The 23,895-nt window shown below is 42.3% G+C and overlaps 1 protein-coding gene across 1 annotated transcript in view; it reads left to right on the forward strand.

Annotated features, from left to right (window-relative positions):
• Positions 1-19,181, forward strand: part of CLNK (cytokine dependent hematopoietic cell linker) — a gene marked incomplete at its 5' end in the record, with an annotated part of 67,329 nt that extends 48,148 nt beyond the window's left edge. Inside the window, one exon of the mRNA XM_082243751.1 lies at positions 19,000-19,181. Within this exon, the coding sequence (XP_082099877.1) occupies positions 19,000-19,131 (132 nt within the window). The 3' untranslated portion in view covers positions 19,132-19,181. The remainder of the gene's footprint in view (positions 1-18,999) is intronic.
• Between the last annotated feature and the right edge of the window lie 4,714 nt (positions 19,182-23,895).

Consider the following 23,895-nt stretch of genomic DNA (forward strand, 5'->3'; position numbering starts at 1 on the left):
TGCTGTAAGGACAGCACCCCAAAAAGCCCTTCTAAGGGCTGGTATTTGTGTAATTTTTTATATATATATATATATATATATATATATATATATATATATATATCTAGCGTCCCCAAAAGCCCTTTTAAGGGCTGGTAATTGAGTTGTTTCTTCTTAGATAGATATATATATATATATATATATATATATATATATATATATATATATATATATATATCTATCTATCTAGTGTCCCCAAAAGCCCTAATTGAGGGTAATTGAGGTTTTTTTTTTTATTTATATATATACATATATATATATATATATATTTAGCGTCCCCAAAAGCCCTTTTAAGGGCTGGTAAGGTAATAGATTTTTTTATATATATATATATATATATATATATATATATATATATATATATATATATTGTACACTGTGACTGCAGTTGCCTGCCCGCTGTGTGTGAGAGGCCACAGACCTACCACAGACTGTACTGTGTGCACACCACACTCATTTCGGGTGGCACAGGCACAGTACCTGGCATTTTAAAAAATATTTTTTTTTTCCTCTGTCATAACTGCAGTGAGTGCTGTGTCAGGTCCACAGAGTGCACTGTACCCACTGCAGTGCACTGCCCACCACTGATATATATACGGTGGCACAGCATCTTGTTGCAATAAATTGAAAAAAAAAAAATATTTTTTATTATTGCAGTTGCCTGGGCTGCCAGTGACTGTCAGGTCCACAGAGTGTACTGTGCCCACTGCAGTGCCACTGTGTGCCCACCCACCACTGATATATAAGGTGGCACAGCAGCTTGCAAAGTAAAAAAAAATATATATTTTTTTAAATTGCAGTTGCCTGGGTGCCAGTGACTGCTGTCAGGTCCACAGAGAGTGTACTGTGCCACTGCCCACCCACCACTGATATATAAGGTGGCACAGCAGCTTGCAAAGTAAAAAAAAATATATCTTTTTTTAAATTGCAGTTGCCTGGGTGCCAGTGACTGCTGTCAGGTCCACAGAGAGTGTACTGTGCCACTGCCCACCCACCACTGATATATAAGGTGGCACAGCAGCTTGCAAAGTAAAAAAAAATATATACAGTGGGTACGGAAAGTATTCAGACCCCCTTAAATTTTTCACTCTTTGTTATATTGCAGCCATTTGCTAAAATCATTTAAGTTCATTCTTCTTCCTCATGAATGTACACATAGCACCCCATACTGACAGAAAAACACAGAATTGTTGACATTGTTGCAGATTTATTAAAAAAGAAAAACTGAAATATCACATGGTCCTAAGTATTCAGACCCTTTGCTCAGTATTTAGTAGAAGCCCCCTTTTGATCTAATACAGCCAGGAGTCTTTTTGGGAAAGATGCAACAAGTCTTTCACACCTGGATTTGGGGATCCTCTGCCATTCCTCCTTGCAGATCCTCTCCAGTTCTGTCAGGTTGGATGGTAAACGTTGGTGGACAGCCATTTTTAGGTCTCTCCAGAGATGCTCAATTGGGTTTAAGTCAGGGCTCTGGCTGGGCCATTCAAGAACAGTCATGGAGTTGTTGTGAAGCCAATCCTTCGTTATTTTTAGCTGTGTGCTTAGGGTCATTGTCTTGTTGGAAGGTAAACCTTCGGCCCAGTCTGAGGTCCAGAGCACTCTGGAGAAGGTTTTTGTCCAGGATATCCCTGTACTTGGCCGCATTCATCTTTCCCTCGATTGCAACCAGTCGTCCTGTCCCTGCAGCTGAAAAACACCCCCACAGCATGATGCTGCCACCACCATGCTTCACTGTTGGGACTGTATTGGACAGGTGATGAGCAGTGCCTGGTTTTCTCCACACATACCGCTTAGAATTAAGGCCAAAAAGTTCTATTTTGGTCTCATCAGACCAGAGAATCTTATTTCTCACCATCTTGGAGTCCTTCAGGTGTTTTTTAGCAAACTCCATGCGGGCTTTCATGTGTCTTACACTGAGGAGAGGCTTCCGTTGGGCCACTCTGCCATAAAGCCCAGACTGGTGGAGGGCTGCAGTGATGGTTGACTTTCTACAACTTTCTCCCATCTCCGGACTGCATCTCTGGAGCTCAGCCACAGTGATCTTTGGGTTCTTCTTTACCTCTCTCACCAAGGCTCTTCTCCCCCGATAGCTCAGTTTGGCCGGACGGCCAGCTCTAGGAAGGGTTCTGGTCGTCCCAAACGTCTTCCATTTGAGGATTATGGAGGCCACTGTGCTCTTAGGAACCTTAAGTGGAGCAGAAATCTTTTTGTAACCTTGGCCAGATCTGTGCCTTGCCACAATTCTGTCTCTGAGCTCTTCAGGCAGTTCCTTTGACCTCATGATTCTCATTTGCTCTGACATGCATTGTGATCTGGAAGGTCTTATATAGACAGGTGTGTGGCTTTCCTAATCAAGTCCAATCAGTATAATCAAACACAGCTGGACTCAAATGAAGGTGTAGAACCATCTCAAGGATGATCAGAAGAAATGGAAAGCACCTGAGTTAAATATATGAGTGTCACAGCAAAGGGTCTGAATACTTAGGACCATGTGATATTTCAGTTTTTCTTTTTTAATAAATCTGCAACAATGTCAACAATTCTGTGTTTTTCTGTCAGTATGGGGTGCTATGTGTACATTCATGAGGAAGAAGAATGAACTTAAATGATTTTAGCAAATGGCTGCAATATAACAAAGAGTGGAAAATTTAAGGGGGTCTGAATACTTTCCGTACCCACTGTATATTTTTTAAATTGCAGTTGCCTGGGTGCCAGTGACTGCTGTCAGGTCCACAGAGAGTGTACTGTGCCACTGCCCACCCACCACTGATATATAAGGTGGCACAGCAGCTTGCAAAGTAAAAAAAAAATATATATTTTTTAAATTGCAGTTGCCTGGGTGCCAGTGACTGCTGTCAGGTCCACAGAGAGTGTACTGTGCCACTGCCCACCCACCACTGATATATAAGGTGGCACAGCAGCTTGCACTCATAGTACAACAGTAACAACACATTGAAAAAAATGACAGGCAGAGGCAGGCCACCCCGCAAGGGCCGTCGTGGTCGTGGTGCTGTGATTTCCTTAGGCCGTAGAATAATTCCCAGTGTTCAGAGGCCACCACAGACCCTGAACTCAAAAAATTCTGAGGCCAGAGTTGACTGGCTTACACAGGACACCCAATCGTCTACAGCTTCCGCTCTGAACCTTAATGCACCATCCTCCTCCAGCTCAGCTTCGGGCACCTCTCAATTTACCACTCGCCAGCCCGCCGGCACCACCACCAACACTAGTACCACAGCCGCTTCACTTGATCCGTCAGAGGAGTTATTTTCACATGAGTTGGAAGAAATAAGTGATGCACAACTATTAGTGCCAGAGGATGTAGATAACGGGGATATGTCTCAGTCAGGCAGCATTATACACATGGACGTACATTGTGATGATGATGATGTTGTACCTGCTGCTGCTGCCTTTGCTGAGTTGTCAAGTGAAGCAGCTGATGATGACGATGTGTCTGTGGATGTCACCTGGGTGCCTGCTCGAAGAGCAGAAGAAGAGGGGGAAAGTTCAGATGGGGAGACAGAGAGGAGGAGGAGACGAGTTGGAAGCAGGGGGAGGAGGTCATCGCAAGGAGCTAGTGGCGCAGTCAGACAGCATGTAGATTCGGCACCCGGGGTCAGCCAGACAGCACGCCAATCAACGCAAGCTGTTGCCACCACCAGAATGCCGTCCTTGCAAAGCTCAGCAGTGTGGCATTTTTTTTGTGTGTCTGCCTCTGATATCAGCGATGCCATTTGTAACCTGTGCCAAAAGAAACTGAGTCGTGGGAAGTCCAACACCCACCTAGGTACAACTGCTTTGCGGAGGCACATGATCTCACATCACAAACGCCTATGGGATCAACACATGAGTAAAAGCAGCACACAAACTGAAAGCCACCATCCTCCTCCTGGTCCAGCATCTTCAGCCACGTCAACCACTGCTGTCCTCCATGCCCCCTATCAACAACCCGCCCCTCCGCCTCTCACCTTCAGCAGTTCCTGCTCACCTGCCCACAGTCAGGTGTCTGTCAAGGAAATGTTTGAGCGTAAGAAGCCAATCTCACAGAGTCACCCCCTTGCCCGGCGTCTGACAGCTGGCTTGTCGGAACTCTTAGCCCGCCAGCTTTTACCATACAAGCTGGTGGAGTCTGAGGGCTTCAAAAAATTTGTCGCTATTGGGACACCGCAGTGGAAGGTACCTGGCCGAAATTATTTTTCACAAAAGGCAATCCCCAACCTGTACTCTATTGTGGAAAAGGAAATCATGTCCCGTCTGGCACACAGTGTTGGGGCAAGGGTCCATCTGACCACTGATAGCTGGTCTGCAAAGCACGGTCAGGGCAGGTATATAACTTACACTGCGCATTGGGTAAACCTGCTGGCGGCTGCCAAGCATGGAATGCGTGGCTCTGCTGCAGAGGAGTTGGTGACACCGCCACGACTTGCAGGCAGGCCTGCTGCCACCTCCTCTACTCCTCCTACTCCATCCTCTTTGCTAACCTCCTCGGCTGAGTCCTCTTCTGCTGTTGCGTCTTGCTCCACACCAACTGCACCCCCCCAGCTCCCCAGGGGCTATTCCACATGCCGGATACGACAGTGTCACGCTGTCTTGGGGTTGACTTGCCTGAAAGCAGAGAGTCACACCGGACCAGCACTACTGTCCGCCCTGAAAGCACAGGTGGATCAGTGGCTGACCCCGCACCAACTGGAGATCGGCAAATTGGTGTGTGACAACGGCAGCAATTTGTTGGCGGCATTGAATTTGGGCAAGTTGACACATGTGCCGTGCATGGCACATGTGTTGAATCTGATTGTGCAACGTTTTGTGCAGAAGTACCCAGGCTTACAGGACGTCCTCAAGCAGGCCAGGAAGGTGTGTGGCCATTTCAGGCGTTCCTACACGGCCATGGCGCACTTTGCAGATATTCAGCGGCGAAACAACATGCCAGTGAGGCGCTTGATTTGCGACAGCCCGACACGTTGGAATTCAACACTGCTAATGTTCGACCGCCTGCTCCAACAAGAAAAAGCGGTCAACGAGTATTTGTATGACCGGGGTGCTAGGACAGCCTCTGCGGAGCTGGGTATTTTTTTGCCACGTTACTGGACGCTCATGCGCAATGCCTGTAGGCTCATGCGTCCTTTTGAGGAGGTGACAAACCTAGTGAGTCGCACCGAAGGCACCATCAGCGACATCATCCCATATGTTTTTTTCCTGGAGCGTGCCCTGCGAAGAGTGCTGGATCAGGCCGTAGATGAGCGTGAAGAGGAAGAGGAAGAGTTGTGGTCACCATCACCACCACCAGAAACAGCCTTACCATCGATTGCTGGACCTGCGGCAACACTGGAAGAGGAGTGTGAGGAAGAGGAGTCAGAGGAGGAATGTGGCTTTGAGGAGGAGGAACAGCAACCACAGCAGGCATCCCAGGGTGCTCGTTGTCACCTATCTGGTACCCGTGGTGTTGTACGTGGCTGGGGGGAAGAACACACCTTCAATGACATCAGTGAGGACGAGGAATTGGACATGAGTAGCTCGGCATCCAACCTTGTGCAAATGGGGTCTTTCATGCTGTCATGCCTGTTGAGGGACCCTCGTATAAAAAGGCTGAAGGAGAACAACCTGTACTGGGTGGCCACGCTACTAGACCCCCGGTATAAGCAGAAAGTCTGTGATATGTTACCCAATTACCGGCAGTCGCAAAGGATGCAGCAGCTACAAAATAAGTTAAAAAGTATGCTTTACACAGCATATAAGGGTGATGTCACAGCACAACGGGAATCCAACAGGGGAAGAGGTGAAAGTAATCCTCCTCCTACCACCACAACCACGCCGGCAAGGACAGGACGCTTTACAGACGTCTTGTTGATGGAGGACATGTGGAGCTTTTTTAGTCCTATGCATCGCCACAGCCCTTCGGGGTCCACCCTCAGAGAACGACTCGACCGACAGGTAGCAGACTACCTTGCCTTAACTGCAGATATCGACACTCTGAGGAGCGATGAACCCCTTGACTACTGGGTGTGCAGGCTTGACCTGTGGCCTGAGCTATCCCAATTTGCCATTGAACTTCTGGCCTGCCCCGCTTCAAGTGTGCTGTCAGAAAGGACCTTCAGAGCAGCAGGAGGTATTGTCACTGAGAAGAGAAGTCGCCTAGGTCAAAAAAGTCTTGATTACCTCACGTTTATTAAGATGAATGAGGCATGGATCCCGAAGGGACTGACAGTGGGGGATGCATTTGACTAAAAAAGGCCTGGTGATGACTGAGATGCCTTGGCCTAAAAATGGTCCACACGCTGCTGTCTTTAATCATTCTCTGCATGCCGGATGACTTACGTGACGTCTCCGCCACCAACTACGGTTCAAGCCGCAATGTTTTAGTGCACTTTCTGCCTTAAAACCTCAATTTTTCAGGCCGCTGCTACAGCAGCGGCTGCAACAATACCTGCTTTTTCATGCATGTGTACATGCCTAATTTTTCTGGCCTCTGGTGCTACACTGTGGCTGCAAAAAAACAAAAAACAAAAAAAAAGGCACATACATGTGTCAATTCCCCTTCGTGCTCGTTACCTTGTCGTGGTAAAGGGGCTTGCGTATCACAATGAAGCGATCACCTCTAGGATTGTGTTGGCACACCCCAGATGATAAGGTCGTTGCTTCATTGTGTACAGACCAAAAGCGATCCGCAGGATAATTTTTCATAGAAAAAACATTAATTTTCTTTCATTGTTTCTGCGGAGCTGGGTATTTTTTGGCCGCGTTACTGAATGCTCATGAACAATGGCTGTAGGCTCATGCGTCCTTTTGCGGAGGTGACAACCCTGGTGGTCACTGGTCAGTCGAACCCAAGGCAACATCATCGACCTCATCCCATATGCGTTTTTTCTGGAGCGTGCCCTGCGAAGAGTACTGGATCAGGCTGTAGATGAGCATGAAGAGGAAGAGTTGTGGTCCCCATCACCACCAGAAGAAGCCTTGTCGTTGTCAATTGCTGGACCTGTGGCAACGCAGAGAGAGGAGTCTGAAGAAGAGAAGTCAGAGGAGGAAGGTGGCTTTGAGGAGGTGGAATACCAGCCACAGCAGGCGTCCCAGGGGGCTTGTTCTCACCTTTCGGGGACCCTTGGTGTTGTACGTGGCTGGGTGGAGGAAGAGACCTTCAATGATGTCAGTGAGGACAAGGAACGGGACATGACTAGCTTGGTATCCAACCTTGTGCAAATGGGGAGTTTGCGGTTGTGCAAATGGACTGACTGACTGACTGTTGTTAAACGGGGAGTTTGGTCTGTCAGAGTTTGGTTTGTCACTGTGAAGCGGGCGTAACCCTTACACTACTTGACCGATAAAACATCATACCTGATCGTATTCACACACTGGATGTTTTAAAGCACGTTATTCCAAACAATTTAGGAATGTTAGGTGATTTATGCCCTTTATGGATCAAAACCCGACTCTGCGTCAACTACGTAATTTTCCATGGGCGTTTTGCCATGGATCCCCCTCCGGCATGCCACAGTCCAGGTGTCCCTGCTCTACTGAGAAATTATCTTTTGTTTCTGGTTCTGGACATGCTACAAAGCTGAAACTTCACACAAAAAAAGTTCTTAAAAATTGTCATTTTTGATAGAGAGACAATTATTGAAAAAAAAAAAAAAAAAATTTCTTTGGATTTATTGTCTGGGGGGTCTAAAAAGTGTACCTGTGAAGTTTCAGCTCTGTAGCATGTCCAGAACCAGAAAGAAATAGAATTAGGGTTAGGGCTAGGGTTAGGGCTAGGGTTAGGGTGAGGGCTAAGGTTAGGGCTAGGGTTAGGGTCAGGGCTAAGGTTAGGGTTATTTTTAGTGCTTAGGGTTAGAGGGGTAGGGCTACTAACTCTAACCCTAAGTATCTCACCGTAACCCTAACCCTAGCCCCTAACACTAAACCTAACCCTAACCCTCTAACCATAACTCTAACCCTCTAACCCTAACCCTAGCCATAAAAATAACCCAAACCCTAAACCTAACCCTAGCCCTAACCCTAACCTAACCCTAGCCCTAACCCTAATTCTATTTTTTTTCTGGTTCTGGACATGCTACAGAGCTGAAACTTCACAGGTACACTTTTTAGACCCCCCAGATGCTAAATCCAAAGAAATTTTTTATTTTTATTTTTTTTAAAATTTTTCCAATAATTGGCTCTCTATCAAAAAATTAAAATTTTTAAGAACTTTTTTTTGTGTGATCCCTCTCCGGCATGCCACAGTCCAGGTGTTTGTCCCCTTGAAACAACTTTTCCATTACTATTGTGGCCAGAAAGAGTCCCTGTGGGTTTTAAAATTCGCCTGCCTATTAAAGTCTATGGCGGTTCGCCCGGTTCGCGAACATTTGCCGATGTTCGCGTTCGCCATTCGCGAACGGCGAATTTTAGGTTCGCGACATCACTAATTAGGAATGGTCTGCTATACTTGACAATGTATTCACTGCGTCTCTCGCTGGCCAGCCCAAAAGCTTACCCAGCTTTTTATCATTCATCACACATACCGTACACCTTAGAGATTAAAAGCATGGCACAGGAGGGATGCTCCTCTCTGCCCCAGGTGTGAAAATGAAAAGCACCCTTCTTCATATGTTATAAAAGTGTCCCTAATTTGTAAGATACTGGGCATTTGTTATTGAATTGATTAATACAATTTGGAACCTTACCCTTCCTTTGGATCCTAAGCTCTGCTTATTGGTCTGGTTAGATGAGGAACTATACTCCTCATACATACTGTATACTGCAATCCTTAGTCTATTGTTGATTGCTCAAAAGCTCATAGCTCAGAAATGGCTTTCTACAACCCTCCCTTTCCCATACAGCTTGGGTGAAGGCTATTATGGATACCTTCATAAGGGGAAAAAATTGGTATATCAACACAGAGGATGCCTGAAAAAAATATACAAATATTTGCGAAGCTTGGCGGGTTACACCTGGCCTAGCACCATTACAACTAGTCAGGGACATAATATTGAACTAGGCAGTTTCCTTTGGTTTAGTGGGAAGGGTCCCTAATTCATCTTTGCATATTACCGGCCCTATAGTTATACCAGAATCTGGTCAGTTGTCACCACAGTGATTACCTCAGATCAGCTTCCTTCACTTAAAGAGATACTGGATGTAGATCTTAGCAACTCACCCCCACTCGGTATTGCTCTTGCAGCTCGCTAAATTAACTTAGTACTTAGACATTCCTAGGCATTTTGCTCATCAGACTGCAGTTTAACCACTTGCCTACAGTGCACTTTCACCCCCTTCCTGCCCAGACCGATTTTCAGCTTTCAGCGCTCTCACACTTCGAATGACAATTACTCAGTCATGCAACACTGTACCCATAAAAAAATTGTGTCCTTTTCTTCACACAAATAGAGCTTTCTTTTGATGGTATTTAATCACTACTGGGTTTTTTATTTTTTGTGCTATAAATAAAAAAAGACAGAAAATATTGTGAAAAAAACACATTTTCTTTGTTTCTGTCATAAAATTTTGCAAATTAGTAATTTTTCTTCAAAAAATTTTGGCCAAAATTTATACTGCTACTTATCTTTGGTAAAAAAATAACCCAAATAAGTATATATTATTTGGTCTTTGTGAAAGTTATAGAGTCCACAAGTGATGGCGCTAATCATTGAAAATTGATCACACTTGACCACACCTGATGTACTGAAGGCCTATCTCATTTCTTGAGACACTAAAAAGTCAGGAAAGTACAAATACCCCCCAAATGACCCCTTTTGGAAAGTAGATATTCCAAGGTATTTAATAAGGGGCATGGTGAGTTTTTTGAAGTTGTAATTTTTTCCCACAATTCTTTGCAAAATGAAGATTTTTTTTTTTTTTTTTTTACAAATTGACGTATTAACAGGTTATTTTTCTCACACAGCATATGTATACTTGCAACTACACCCCAAAACGCATTCTACTACTCCTCCTGAGTATAGAGATACCACATGTGTGAGACTGTTTCCCAGACTAGCCACATACAGAGGCCTAATATCCAAGTAGCACAGTCCGGCATTCTAGGAGCATAAATTACACATATAATTTCCTGACAACCTATCGCACTTTTGAAGGCCCTGGAGCACCAGGACAATGGAAACCCCCATAAAATGACCCCATTTTGGAAAGCAAACAGCCCAACGTATAATTTTTGAGGCATAATGAGTCTTTTGAATATGTCATTCTTTTCCACAAGTTTTAGGAAAATGTGGAAAGAAAATGAAAACGCATTTTTTTTTTACACAAAGCTGTCTATTTATGCAATATTTCTAACACATAGCATGTACATAGCAAACATTGCACCCCAAAATACATTCTGCTAATCCTCCTGAGTATGGCGATACCACATGTGTAACACTTTTACACAGCCTAGCCACATACAGAGGCCTAACATCCAAGTAGCACTTTACACAAAGTTGTCCATTTATCCACTTTAAGATTGGGCCTATTTTTGACACTTGGTGTTTACAAGCTAAAATCATTTTTTTTGCTAGAAAACTACTTAGAACCCCCCAACATTATATATTTTTTTAGCAGAGACCCTAGAGAATAAAATGGAGATCGTTGCAATATTTTTTATCACACCATATTTGCGCAGCAGTCTTCCAAATGCGATTTTTTTGAAAAAAAAATCACTTTTTTTAATTAAAAAACAAGAAACCAGTAAATTTAACCCAATTTTTTTCCATAATGTGAAAGATAATGTTACGCCGAGTAATTAGATACCCTACACGTCATGCTTCAAAATTTCGCACGCTCACGGAATGGTGCCAAACATTGGTACTTAAAAATCCCCATAGGCAACAATTTAAAAATTTGTACAGGTTACCAGCTTAGAGTTACAGAGGAGGTCTAGCACTCAAATTATTGCTCTCGCTCTAACGATCGCGGCGATACCTCACATGTGTGGTTTGAACACCGTTTACATATGTGGGCAGGACTTGCGTATGCGTTCGCTTCTGCGCGCGAGCTAACAGGGACAGGGCACTTTAATTTTTTTTTCTTATTTATTTTATTAATTTTTTATTTTTACAGTTTGATCATTTTTATTCCTATTACAAGGAATGTAAACATCCCTTGTAATAGAAATAGGCATGACAGGTCCTCTTTATTGTGAGATTTGGGGTCAAAAAGACCTCACACCTCACAACTAAAAATTGTTAAAAAAGAAAAAAAAAAAAAAAGCGGCCCTTTAAACCGGTTGCTAGGCAACGACTTTTGACATAGCTCCGATCCTCCAAGACCATAGAGTCGAGTGAGGGCCATCTTGCCCTCACTCGACTTCCTGTCTCTGAGGATCCGGGACCGGATAGTTTTCCCCGCTGTCGGCGGGTCCGGTAAGCTGGGAAAACGTCTGGGACGCGGCAGGAGGAGGGGGGGGGCACCTCTTCCCCTGCACCGTAAGGGTAATTCCAATGTGAATCTGCCACTGGGACCACCCTTATCTGAAAGCTGACCACCCGCCGTTTAAAAAAATACTGGGGTTATGGCAGCTATCTGTGATCCAAAGATATGAAATGTACAGGCAAGTCAAAATGTATTTTATTAAATACCTGTAATTGTTCAGTATAAGACACAGGATGAATATTCATAGTCCCTGGTATGTCACCAAGCAATAAACGAGAAGGCAAACAGAACTGTGCTAATAGGTCTTCCAACAAGAGTCAATAGACTCAACTTCAGAAAGCTGCTGCAAGAACCTTGTGGCCCAAAGCTGCCTACTCAGAAAAGTCCACCTAGTAGAACTTTGAAAAGGAATGAACAGAAGACCACTTAGCAGCCTTACAAAGCAAGGCAAGAGAGGCTTATCAGAAAACCCAGGAAACTCCTACCAATCTGGGGGAGTGAACTTGCAGAAGTGCTGGAGGGGCTTTTTCCTTCAGAGTGTAAGCTCCAAAGATGAGTTGTCTTACCCCTATAGTGATGGTGGACTTTAAAGCAGGCTTTCCATGTAAGGTCCTGAGGGTAAGACAAATAGGGAGCCCTTATGCCTGATAGAAGGTGTAACTTTGAGGTAGACTCTGATGGCTTTGCCTATATCCAGACAATAAAGAACAGTTTCGTTTAGGTGCTTAAGAGCAGGGTATAGAGATGGAAGGGCAATGACTTCATTGAGGTAGAAGACTGATACCACCTTAGGAAGAAAGGACTGCCTTGGGCAGAAGACTACCTTGTCCTTGTAGCTGCAAGAGAGCTGCTAGCTCAGAGACACCTCTAAAAGACGTGATAGCAAACAAGAAGGCTCTTTTATAGGGGGATTCCCCTAGTGGGTTCAAAGGGTGATTTAGGCAGGGCAGAGAGAACAAGATTGATGTCCCAAGGAAGCACAGGGTGCAGTAAGGGGAACCTGATCAGAGATACACCTTGAATAATGGTTTTAACAAGCAACAACAAGGCCAGAGATGTTTGGAAGGAACAGACAAGGCTGAAACCCTTCCTTTTAGAGTGCTTAGAGCCACATTCTGGTCAAGTCCTCATTGCAGGAAGGCCAGAATGTGCGGAACTAATTATTCTTTGGTATTGAAGGGATCTGTGTTCATGTCAGGCAAAGAAGAATTTCCAGGTAAGATAGCATGTTTCTGCAAGTAGGTTTTCTTCTTTTTAGAAAAGTAGGGATGAAAGATGCAGAGATCCCTTTGTCCTTTAAATCATAGGTGTCAAGTTGTCAACAGCCATGCTGTTAAAGCCAGTGCAGGTTGGAATAGGGATGCTTGAGACAGTAAATCTGAACTGTTGGGAAGAGGCCAGGGGTCGTCACCTAGCAGTCTGAGTATGATTGTGTACCAGGTTCTTCTCGGCCAGTTTGGTGCAATAGGAATCACCCGTTTCTTCTCTTGCTCTATTTTGAGGAGCAGTCAAGGGAACTATCAAAGCATATTTTCGGGTTTCTTGGTCCATGCCACAAACAGGGGTATCTTGTTGTTGGATTTGGAGGCCAGGATATCCATGTTTGGAGTCCTCATCTCGGATATATCAGGTTGAAAATGTCAGGGTGGAGGGCCCATTCCCCTTGGCCCAAGTGATAGGTATTCTGACTTCCAATTGTCCACTTTTGGGATGTGGACAGAAGAGATTGCTTGCTTCCTTCGAGGCTGCAAGACACCTGGTACTCACTTGGTGATTGATGTAGTTCACAGTTGTGGCATTGTCTGCATGCAACCTGATTGGTCCAGTGATTAAAACCAATCCTTTTCGCTCTGAGCTCCAGGATGTTGAAGGGGAGCTTGGCTTCCTTTAGTGACCACGGTCCTTGAACCATGAGGGGTTGGAACACTCTGCCACAGCCGGAAAAAATGGCATCTGTCAATAGCACTTTCCAGTCATGGCAGGAAAGGTTTCGCTATTGTCAAGGCTGGGTTGTAAATCCACCAAGCTAGGGAATTCCTGGCTTTTCTGGATAGGAGAAAGGGTCGGTAAAGAGAAAGCAAAATCAGTAGTAATCCACAGAAAACAAATAACCCACAAGGCAATGGCATAATGAGCTAGTATGCATCACATACTAGCACGTTATGAAATACTTACCTTAGAACCAAGCCCTCCAGTGGTGCGCTGTCACCGCTGTCTTCCCCTGGTCCGTATTCCAGGTTCCTGGCTCTGGCTGTATGAGTGGCCAGAGCAACGACGTCACTCCCGCGTATGTGCATGGGAGCCCTTGGCACAGAGCTCTGAAGGTCAAGTACAATATGCCAGACCTTCAGAGCGCCAGTGCCTTCACTGGCTGAATGTAGTGTAAATATCTCCTAAACACAGCAGGTTTAGGAGATATTCATTCTAGGCTTACATGTAGGTACAACTTAGAAAATGACTACTACTACTTAAAATGACACATTAAGGCTGGTTATTCATATACATATCCAAAATTTTAACACAGAACATCTTTTAAAGACATATGACCACTCTTTGTAAATTGCAGTTTAGTTTAATCTTTGAGAACATCTTTGTTTCACAGTAGTTCCCACTGTCTATAGACTCAGGATTTTTGCCTCAACGCCTTTTATGAACAATGTTCAATTCCTCAGGAGAATGTGGTCAGTGGATGTAGATCTATAAACATACAAAATGATAACCATTATACATTCATATGTACATTATCTCACAAAAGCGAGTACACCCCTCACATTTTTGTAAATGTAAATTTATGTAAATAGTGAGTGTACATCTTGTATAACAGTGAAAATTTGCTGTCCCCTCAAAATAACTCAACACAACCATTATTGTCTAGACCGCTGGCAACAAAAGGGAGCACACCCCTAAGTGAAAATGTCCAAATTGGGCCCATTTAGCCATTTTCCCTCCCCAGTGTCAAGTGCCTTGTTAGGGTTACAAGGTCTCAGGCTCTCACTCTCGCATACTAGTCACTGGAAGTTCAACATGGCACCTCACGGCAAAGAACTCTCTGAGGATCTGAAAAAGAATTGTTGCTCTACATAAAGATGGCCTAGGCTAAAAGAAGAGTGCCAAGACCCTGAAACTGAGCTGCAGTATGGTGGTCAAGACCATACAGCGGTTTGACAGGACAAGTTCCACTCAGTACAGGGCTCGCCATGGTCGACCAAAGAAGTTTAGTGCACGTGCTCAGCGTCATATCCAGAGGTTGTCTTCAGGAAATAGACGTATGAGTGCTGCCAGCATTGCTGCAGAGGTTGAAAGGGGGGGCAGCATGTCAGTGCTCAGACCATACGCCGTACACTGCATCAGATTGGTATGCATGGCTGTCATCCCAAAAGGAAGCCTCTTCTAAAGATGATGCACAAGAAGGCCCACATTTTGCTGAAGACAAGCAGACTAAGGACATGGATTACTGGAACCATGTCCTGTGGTCTAATGAGCCCAAGATAAACTTATTTGGTTCAGATGTGTCAAGCGTGTGTGGCAACAACAAGGTGAGGAGTACAAAGACAAGTGTGTCTTGCCTACTACAGTCAAGCATGGTGGTGGGAGTGTCATGGTCTGGGGCTGCATGAGTGCTTACAAGGGGAGCTATAGTTCATAGAGGGAACCATGAATGCCAACATGTACAGTTACATACTGAAGCAGAGCATGATCTCTTCCCTTCGTAGACTGGGCCGCATGGCAGTATTCCAACACGATAACGACCCCCAAACATACCTCCAAGACGACCACTGCCTTGCTAAAGAAGCTGAGGGTAAAGGTGATGGAATGGTCAAGCATGTCTCCAGACTTAAACCCCATTGAGCATCTGTGGGGCCTGCTCAAATGGAGATCTCTAACATCCACCAGCTCTGTGATGTCGTCATGGAGGAGTGGAAGAGGACTCCAGTGGCAACCTGTGAAGCTCTGGTGAATTCCATGCCCAAGAGGGTTAAGGCAGTGCTGATAAATGGTGGCCACACAAAATGTTGACACTGGGCCCAATTTGGATATTTTCACTTCGGGGGTACTCATTTTTGTTTCCAACGGTTTAGACATTAATGGCTGTGTTGAGTTATTTGAAGGGAAAGCAAATATGCACTGTTATACAAGCTGTACACTCACTACTTTTTGAAAGCTCATCACTTACTGAAAGCCTGGAGCAATGAATATGTTGAGTTTTGGAGATAGCGGGAAGGGAGAGGAGTTCTTCAAATGCAGATTGGATTAGTTGTGACTTCGATGCCCTAAATTGTAAGAAAGGCCAGAACAGATGGGAGTACCTTTGTGACTACCCTGTGAGAATAGGATAGGCCAAAGAGCAGTGTGACACTAAAAAGGACTCGAGTATAGAAAGCACTGATGAAGATAAATGGGGATGTGAAGATAGGCACATTGGATGCCTACTGATGTCAAGTATTTCCCTTTCCCAAAGTTTGGATTCCCCTTTTTAATTCTGGAATTAGAAGGTATTTGTTTAGGGTTTTTAGGTCCAGGATAGGATGAAAACCCCAAGAAAGTTTTGGTACTGTGAGCAGGTTTGAACAGAAAATTGTATGAAAAATACTGCTTTTGAATCAATCATACGATAATCTGATCATTAGAACAGAGCTTTCGAGAGCCGATCATGACAGTTTATCCGATATTATCCAATTAAACAAGCACAAAAAAACGTTCTCACACGATACCAGATCATACAATTTCCATTCAATCAGTACAGTTAACGGTCGAAAATACAATTACAGTACAACACATTACAACTTTTTCAAATTTTTATTCTTTCGTACGAGAATTGTTGTAACTTTACTAAACTCTTCATATTTTATATGAGATTAGCATACAAAAAAAGACAATCATTAGTCTGAAACCTCATGGTGTGTACCCGGCTTTAAGGTACTGGAACAACTACTCACTGGGATAAAAGATGGTTCAGGGAATTCTGAAAATCTAACTGTCCTTGTCAAGATTTTGGTTAGACTGAAAGAAAATGTGGTGATGAGGTAGAGTTTCAAACTCTATTTTGTACCCCTTGAAAACCACTGGAAGGCCTGAAGTTGGGCTTAGAAGCTATAGCCTGGGTGGAGCACTGGTGTGCTCTGCGTTTCAAAGGAGCATAGCAAGACAGGAGGAGATTCAAGTGCAATAATGCCAAGGCTTTAGTGCAGTATGAGTGAGCATATCAACATTAGCAAGCAACAGAGGTGCCTGGGAGTGTGGGGCTGAGAAATTCTCAGTGGACTCCTTGAATACTGCTGCTGGGTACTCCTCATTCCCATCCATGTCTGCTTTTTTTCTTGGGCAGGCATATTGGGACCTGACTCTGATCTGAATCTGGTAGATATGGTGGAGCTACAATAAGAGCCTGGTGTTTGAGCCCTGGACAATGATGGCTGCATTATAGTTATTGTTGTAGTATAGTTACTATGTTATTGTGACATAGTTGCCTTAGTCAGATAAGCCCTCTGTTGTGTGCCAGAGACAAAGTTAGGATCAGGTATAGAGAGACCATGTTAAAACTGGGTCTTGCTCTAGTGCAATTAAAGCATTATCACTAGAAGAGGAATGCTGTGCTGGCCCTCGGCACAGCAAATGTTTGCCTGAGCTTTTGCCATGGCTCCCTTTTGCCTGGTTTCCACAATTGCTATGTGTGAGGGTATTTCTCTGTGGGTACTCACTGAGTGGGGTGCAGAAATGGGGTAAGTGTATCCAGGAAGGAATACTCAGTAACCTGGATGGTGTAGTCAAGTCTTTGTGGCAAAAGGGTGGTAGGAAGTGCCTAAGCACCTTATAAAAGGGCTCTAGGCAGAAGCGGCAGTAAAGTGTGCAATCTGTAGTGTGATAACACACCTGGTCATCCAACTGAGAATGATCTGAGTGGTTGAATTTTAGTGGCAAGTCTTTTACATTTAATAAACACAGATAACTTGGTAAACATGTGAAAGGGAGTCTAGATAATTCTAGAGCATAATAAATATATATATACAGTGCCTTGCGAAAGTATTCGGCCCCCTTGAACTTTTTGACCTTTTGCCACATTTCAGGCTTCAAACAAAGATATGAAACTGTAATTTTTTGTGAAGAATCAACAACAAGTGGGACACAATCATGAAGTGGAACGAAATCTATTGGATATTTCAAACTTTAACAAATAAAAAACTGAAAAATTGGGCATGCAAAATTATTCAGCCCCCTTAAGTTAATACTTTGTAGCGCCACCTTTTGCTGCGATTACAGCTGTAAGTCGCTTGGGGTATGTCTCTATCAGTTTTGCACATCGAGAGACTGAAATTTTTGCCCATTCCTCCTTGCAAAACATCTCGAGCTCAGTGAGGTTGGATGGAGGGCATTTGTGAACAGCAGTTTTCAGTTCTTTCCACAGATTCTCGATTGGATTCAGGTCTGGACTTTGACTTGGCCATTCTAACACCTGGATATGTTTATTTGTGAACCATTCCATTGTAGATTTTGCTTTATGTTTTGGATCACTGTCTTGTTGGAAGACAAATCTCTGTCCCAGTCTCAGGTCTTTTGCAGACTCCATCAGGTTTTCTTCCAGAATGGTCCTGCATTGTTGCCAAAAAGTTGGATTTTGGTTTCATCTGACCAGAGCACCTTCTTCCACATGTTTGGTGTGTCTCCCAGGTGGCTTGTGGCAAACTTTAAACAACACTTTTTATGGATATCTTTAAGAAATGGCTTTCTTGCCACTCTTCCATAAAGGCCAGATTTGCAGTATACGACTGATTGTTGCTGTAGATCTCTGCAGTTCATCCAGAGTGATCATGGGCCTCTTGGCTGCATCTCTGATCAGTCTTCTCCTTGTATGAGCTGAAAGTTTAGAGGGACGGCCAGGTCTTCGTAGATTTGCAGTGGTCTGATACTCCTTCCATTTCAATATTATCGCTTGCACAGTGCCCCTTGGATGTTTAAAGCTTGGGAAATCTTTTTGTATCCAAATCCAGCTTTAAACTTCTCCACAACAGTTTATCTCGGACCTGCCTGGTGTGTTCCTTGTTCTTCATGATGCTCTCTGCGCTTTAAACAGGCCTCTGAGACTATCACAGTGCAGGTGCATTTATACGAAGACTTGATTACACACAGGTGGATTCTATTTATCATCATTAGTCATTTAGGTCAACATTGGATCATTCAGAGATCCTCACTGAACTTCTGGAGAGTTTGCTGCACTGAAAGTAAAGGGGCTGAATAATTTTTCACGCCCAATTTTTCCAGTTTTTTATTTGTTAAAGTTTGAAATATTCAATAAAGTTCGTTCCACTTCATGATTGTGTCCCACTTGTTGATTCTTCACAAAAAATTAGTTTTATACCTTTAGGTTTGAAGCCTGAAATGTGGTAAAAGGTCGCAAAGTTCAAGGGGCTGAATACTTTCGCAAGGCACTGTATATACCATATTTTATATGTACCTGACAAAAATATGGAAACTTCTTTATAAATGTACATTTTAGTTACATATAGGAGATCTATAATACAACACTATACATCCTATTTGAAATGAAGTATACAGTTAAGATTGATGGAATATTTTGAACAAAAATGTAAAATTTGTAACCCTTTTTTTTTTTTTTTACAGAAATTTGAATCAGTGAATAATATTATTGAGTTTTATAAGAAGTCGCCTCTATTGCTTGTTGATGGAAAAAGCAGAAGAAATTGTCAGGGAAGGCATTGTTTTTTAACCCGCCCTCCTCTTCTGATTGATTGACTCTTTGCAGAACATTTGACCTAAAATGTTGCCAACACTGAACAAAAACATACCAGGACCATGCCAAAGACAGCCTGAATCCATTGTTCATTATATGTGCTGGTACCTTCGGATGTCTGTAAATGTATTTCCTTTCCTTTAATAAATTGTTTTTAGCGAATTTACACTAGGTTTGTGTTATTTGGCTTATTCCCATATGTCATTGGGAGATTCCACCTTCCTTTTCTTCACCATATGATCACACACTGGATCGTCCCAGGATGCAGCAATTGTCGGGGTAACCTATGACATACCACATGAGCCTTGCCTGACCCATTTGTTATATGGTAGTTTGGGTCCACATTCTCTGGGGAGTGCATATTTATTTTACACTATGATGGTGTTGGGAATCTGACAGCATCTGTGCCCACATACATCACCTTGGACATTAAACTCACTCTTGCACTCTTACTTGTATTTCACTAACTCTTTTGTCAGTTGTTTGTGTCAGCAGATGTAATGTATTGTTTGTTTAGTTAGCAAAGTCGCTGACTTGTTTATTTTTATTCTTATTGTTAGCATCTACTGTCTTGTATATTTTCCCTACGATAAAGACTCCTAAATATGAGAACTGAAATCTAATTAGAAGACTACTAGCAAAAATTTTTTTTTTTTAATTCATAATTCACTTTACCTATGGAAAATTAAACTAACCCCATTCTTGTCCACACAGGGTTCACTAAAAGCTGAACTCCAGGTTTCTTTTAACTTTTAATAGTTCATATGGATTTTCCTTACAAACAGATTTACCCGCTGAAAGCACGGTATAAATAGCATTAGCTACATACAGTATACAGCGCTGTGCTTGACAGTGGTACAAGAACTTCCCGTCTTGTTCCCTGGAACAAAAAACAGAGTCCGGATGAGTGTTGCTCAGCCATTCACTGCAAGCCTTGCATATTAATGAATAAATACAACTTGATTTGACCGAGGTGGATAAATGGAGTTACAGTGAGTTTGTGCTCTCAACTAAACTGCCACGCCATCACATGTGCAACACCATGGCAACTGCAGACAAAAGGATAGGAATGTTTAGACCCACTTTAGGCAGCACTCTATTCCTTTTCTTACTTCCTGCTTGGAGTCCTCGAGTGTCCATGCCCCTGCCTACAAGACCTGGACACTTCTTGGGTTCTCTCAGGAGAGAAAAAGGGGACTGTCCCCACGGGGCTGGTGGTAAGGGCACCATTGCAGCTCTGGATTAGTGGTCCCACACCAGAACCAGTGATGGTATGAGATGTGGCTTCACCAGGTAAGGGGGGGGGGGGGGGAGCTGTCAAAATAGGTTAGAGAGGTGGGTGGTAAAAAGTTTTATCCCCGAGTGGGGCTTTAAGCAAGCATGAGGAATATTTATGACTGCTAATGCTTGTGAACAGCTAAAAAGATTTTTGTTACAGTTCATTATTATTATTATATAGGATTTATATAGCGCCAACCGTTTATGCAGCGCTTTATAACTTGAGGGTAGACAGTACAAATACAATACACTTTAATACAATAGAAATTCAGAGGGCCCCGCTCGTTATATTTAAGAGTATCCCTAGCAAAGACCAATTTTCAAAATTATACAAAGGTATAACATTTATACAAACTGACCAAACTCAACAATTGTACACAAAGTATCTATTCAAGGATCAAATTTAAAAAATTTGTATTAAAAGCTGATTACATACTGTGGGTATTCATTATCAGGTGGTTTAAGACAACATGAGGCCATTAAATGAAGTTGGACAAGAAGTGGTTTACCTTAAATCTGCGTGGAGTTTTTTTTTTTTTTTATGGTTAGGGTAGTTAGGATGTGGCACTCCCTACACCCACTCCCCTGATTGTGATCAGTGGTGTCAGCGGAAAGTGTGGATCACTTAAAAAAAAAAGTTTTAGATGGGCATCTTATCGAACAAAGTATACACGGATATGGGAAATGGCAAAGGCATAATTATTTACAAACATCCATGCTCACACCCACACAAGTGTAAAGTGGTTGTAATCCTCAATCATGAACAAAGCACATATTTGTAGTGTTTACTTATCTCTACCCAAAGCTACAAATGTCGTTTTTTTCTGGTGCTTCGTTCCTGTTATCAGCATGTCTCACTTCTAAAAAGTTTTCCAGACACATGAGGTAAATTTGTGACAGGGAGGGAGCGCAGCACAGCTTGTCTATTCAGAACACAGCTATATCCTTCCTATGCAACTATGCAATTAGAGATTTAGGACTGAAACTTGTGTCAGGTTGTGGTGAAGAGAAATATCAAAGCACAATTTACTTAAAACTACAAAACAGAAGTCATACTGTAGACTATTACTTTTATAAAATGTTTTATTTCATAACCACAAATGTAATTTTTTTGTAAAAATATTTTTGAACATTTTATTAATCAGTGAGAACAGATTCAACAAAACATTGCCTACAAAACAAATGGATGAGATGAGAAACACTAAACTAAAATCCATTCGGATCTAGAGTAGAACAATTTGCCTCCAGTAGTATCATAGATTTACTAAAACTGCAAATTAATAAAACCATTAAACGTCCAATTTGAACAACTTAGATTTAAGTAATGTTAAGAACATTAAGGGAAAAACCACTATAAACTTGGTTGTGTTTTCAACTTTTAAACAAGAATTGTTGGGTTTCCGTCTTCAAAATCGCAATACTGTTTCCAATTTGTTAGTTAGACTTTACAAAAAAGGTGGAGAAATTAGAAAATGGGGAAAAACAACCAAAACAATACAAACACAGAGCTTTCAATCAAGCAATGCATGTTTCTTGCTAAAATTAATTGTAAATCCTTTGTGAAACTAGGAGGTAAAAAAAAAAAAAAAATAAAATAATGAGTGCCTACACGTGAATATGTGCACACAGTGCTTTTTTCCTCCCTTTTATCTGTTCTACAAAACATACAAAAGATGAATATTCTTTTTCAAGGGCTGGATTTCCATCTCTATAGCCTGTAGACACATAACCTTGGCTTTCTAAAGCAACAACCCTCCACTAACATCTCTTCTGAACAAAGAACATTTTCTAGTTTAATTTCTTCTAACCCAAGAATACATTGACATAAAAATATAAATTATGCACATAGGTCCATGAAATCATTTAATTTACAATTGGAAAAAATTAAGAGGTTGATCGTTTTACAAGAAAGCTCCTTTTTACTGTATTTCTTCCACCAAGTCTGTAGGCCTACTGTGCTAGTCCTGCTTATGTCAATAACAGAACTCACAAGATAGAATAAAGTAAAAGAACAAAAATAGGATATATTCTACTTCTCCATCCTTTACCTTTGGAAAATGAAACAGAAAAAGAGCCATCTGCCCAAAAAACCCCTAGAATGGCTCAACCAAATAAGGAATACATTGTTGTAACAGACACAAAATGTGAAGGTGCACTGTCAGTAGGACCAAAGAACTTCCAGTTTAAAAGAACATTGACCATAAAATTCTGGTAAGACAAATAAGAGGTGTTTTTGTTTCTCAAAAATCCACATTTTGAAGAAGACTTCAAAAAAAGATAACTCCATGTCAACAAAGTCTTCAAAAAAAATGGTCACTAAAGCCAAGTACGGTATTTAAACGTGATCTCAAAGTCTTTATTTATCCACAGATACTTTGGTAAAATACAGGAATTTCACAAAGTATAATACTATAGGTATCATTTTTCTTACAATGCTTGTTAATTTCCAAATACATTGCACTGATGGTGCTAAAAATAACGTAACTGGTTAAAGCTATTTTTTAATTTGTCTGAAACTCAATTATTGAACACTTTACTCTTTTTGCATAACTCTCTATTCTGTGCCCTGTGTACTTCGGTGTCACATATTTCAGAGTCTGCCTTCTGAACTACTGAGGTGCTAAAAGCAGGAGGCAGAGTCAGTACAGGAATTACTGCAGGCGAAAGCTAGCATTGGATATTTAGTCGACTTCTAAATTAAAAGTAAACAGCAGAGAAAATGCAAAGCTGCAGTAATTTCCAAGACTTTCTGGAAACCCACAGCCAGCACTCACTTTGTGGAAGGAGATTTTTCAAGTAAGGTTCTATTGTTTGATTACAATGTTGATGTTCTAATATGAAGGTGTATCTTATAACAAAAGTAAGCAATATCCAATAAAGGAGGATTAAATCCTCAAAAAAAACATGGTTATCTGTAGGGTTCCATTTACATTCAGCCTATTAGCATATATAAAGTGTATGTTGCATTTAAGGCATGCCTCTGGTGATAGCTCTCAAAGTTGTCCGTGTGCTTATGTCAGCTCTCACCGAACTTTCAAGCCCTCAAAGACTGGGATCATAGCTAAACAGGATGGCAATTGCAGATCTAAATACGTGCAAAGATGGAACCTTCTTTGGCAGCAAAAGGATGGGAGGGTTTATTTCAGCTTTAACTGCAGTAGAGAAAAATCAGGTCTGCCCTACCAGGCAGGACTGTGCTGGGTGTGTAAATCTCAGGGCTGGATGGACAGAAAAACAAATCTTTGGCTTTCTTTCATGTATATCACCTTTGTATTTCACAGCTTGCCTCAAATTCAGTTTTAAATACTAGATTTTGGCAAAAAAGGTTGGCACTACATAAAACACATGCGCAGCTTAGACAATTTCTACAACAGGACAACTGAATTTCAATTTGCACTTATCACAACAGCATCTAAAAAAGGCCAAAATATGAAGTTAATGGGAGAGAAAGTCTTTCTAAAAATACTGTCTTCAGCCTCTAAGCTCTG

This window comes from Pelophylax lessonae, assembly GCF_965119305.1.
Source record: "Pelophylax lessonae genome assembly, chromosome: 1".
NCBI classification, from domain to species: domain Eukaryota; kingdom Metazoa; phylum Chordata; class Amphibia; order Anura; family Ranidae; genus Pelophylax; species Pelophylax lessonae.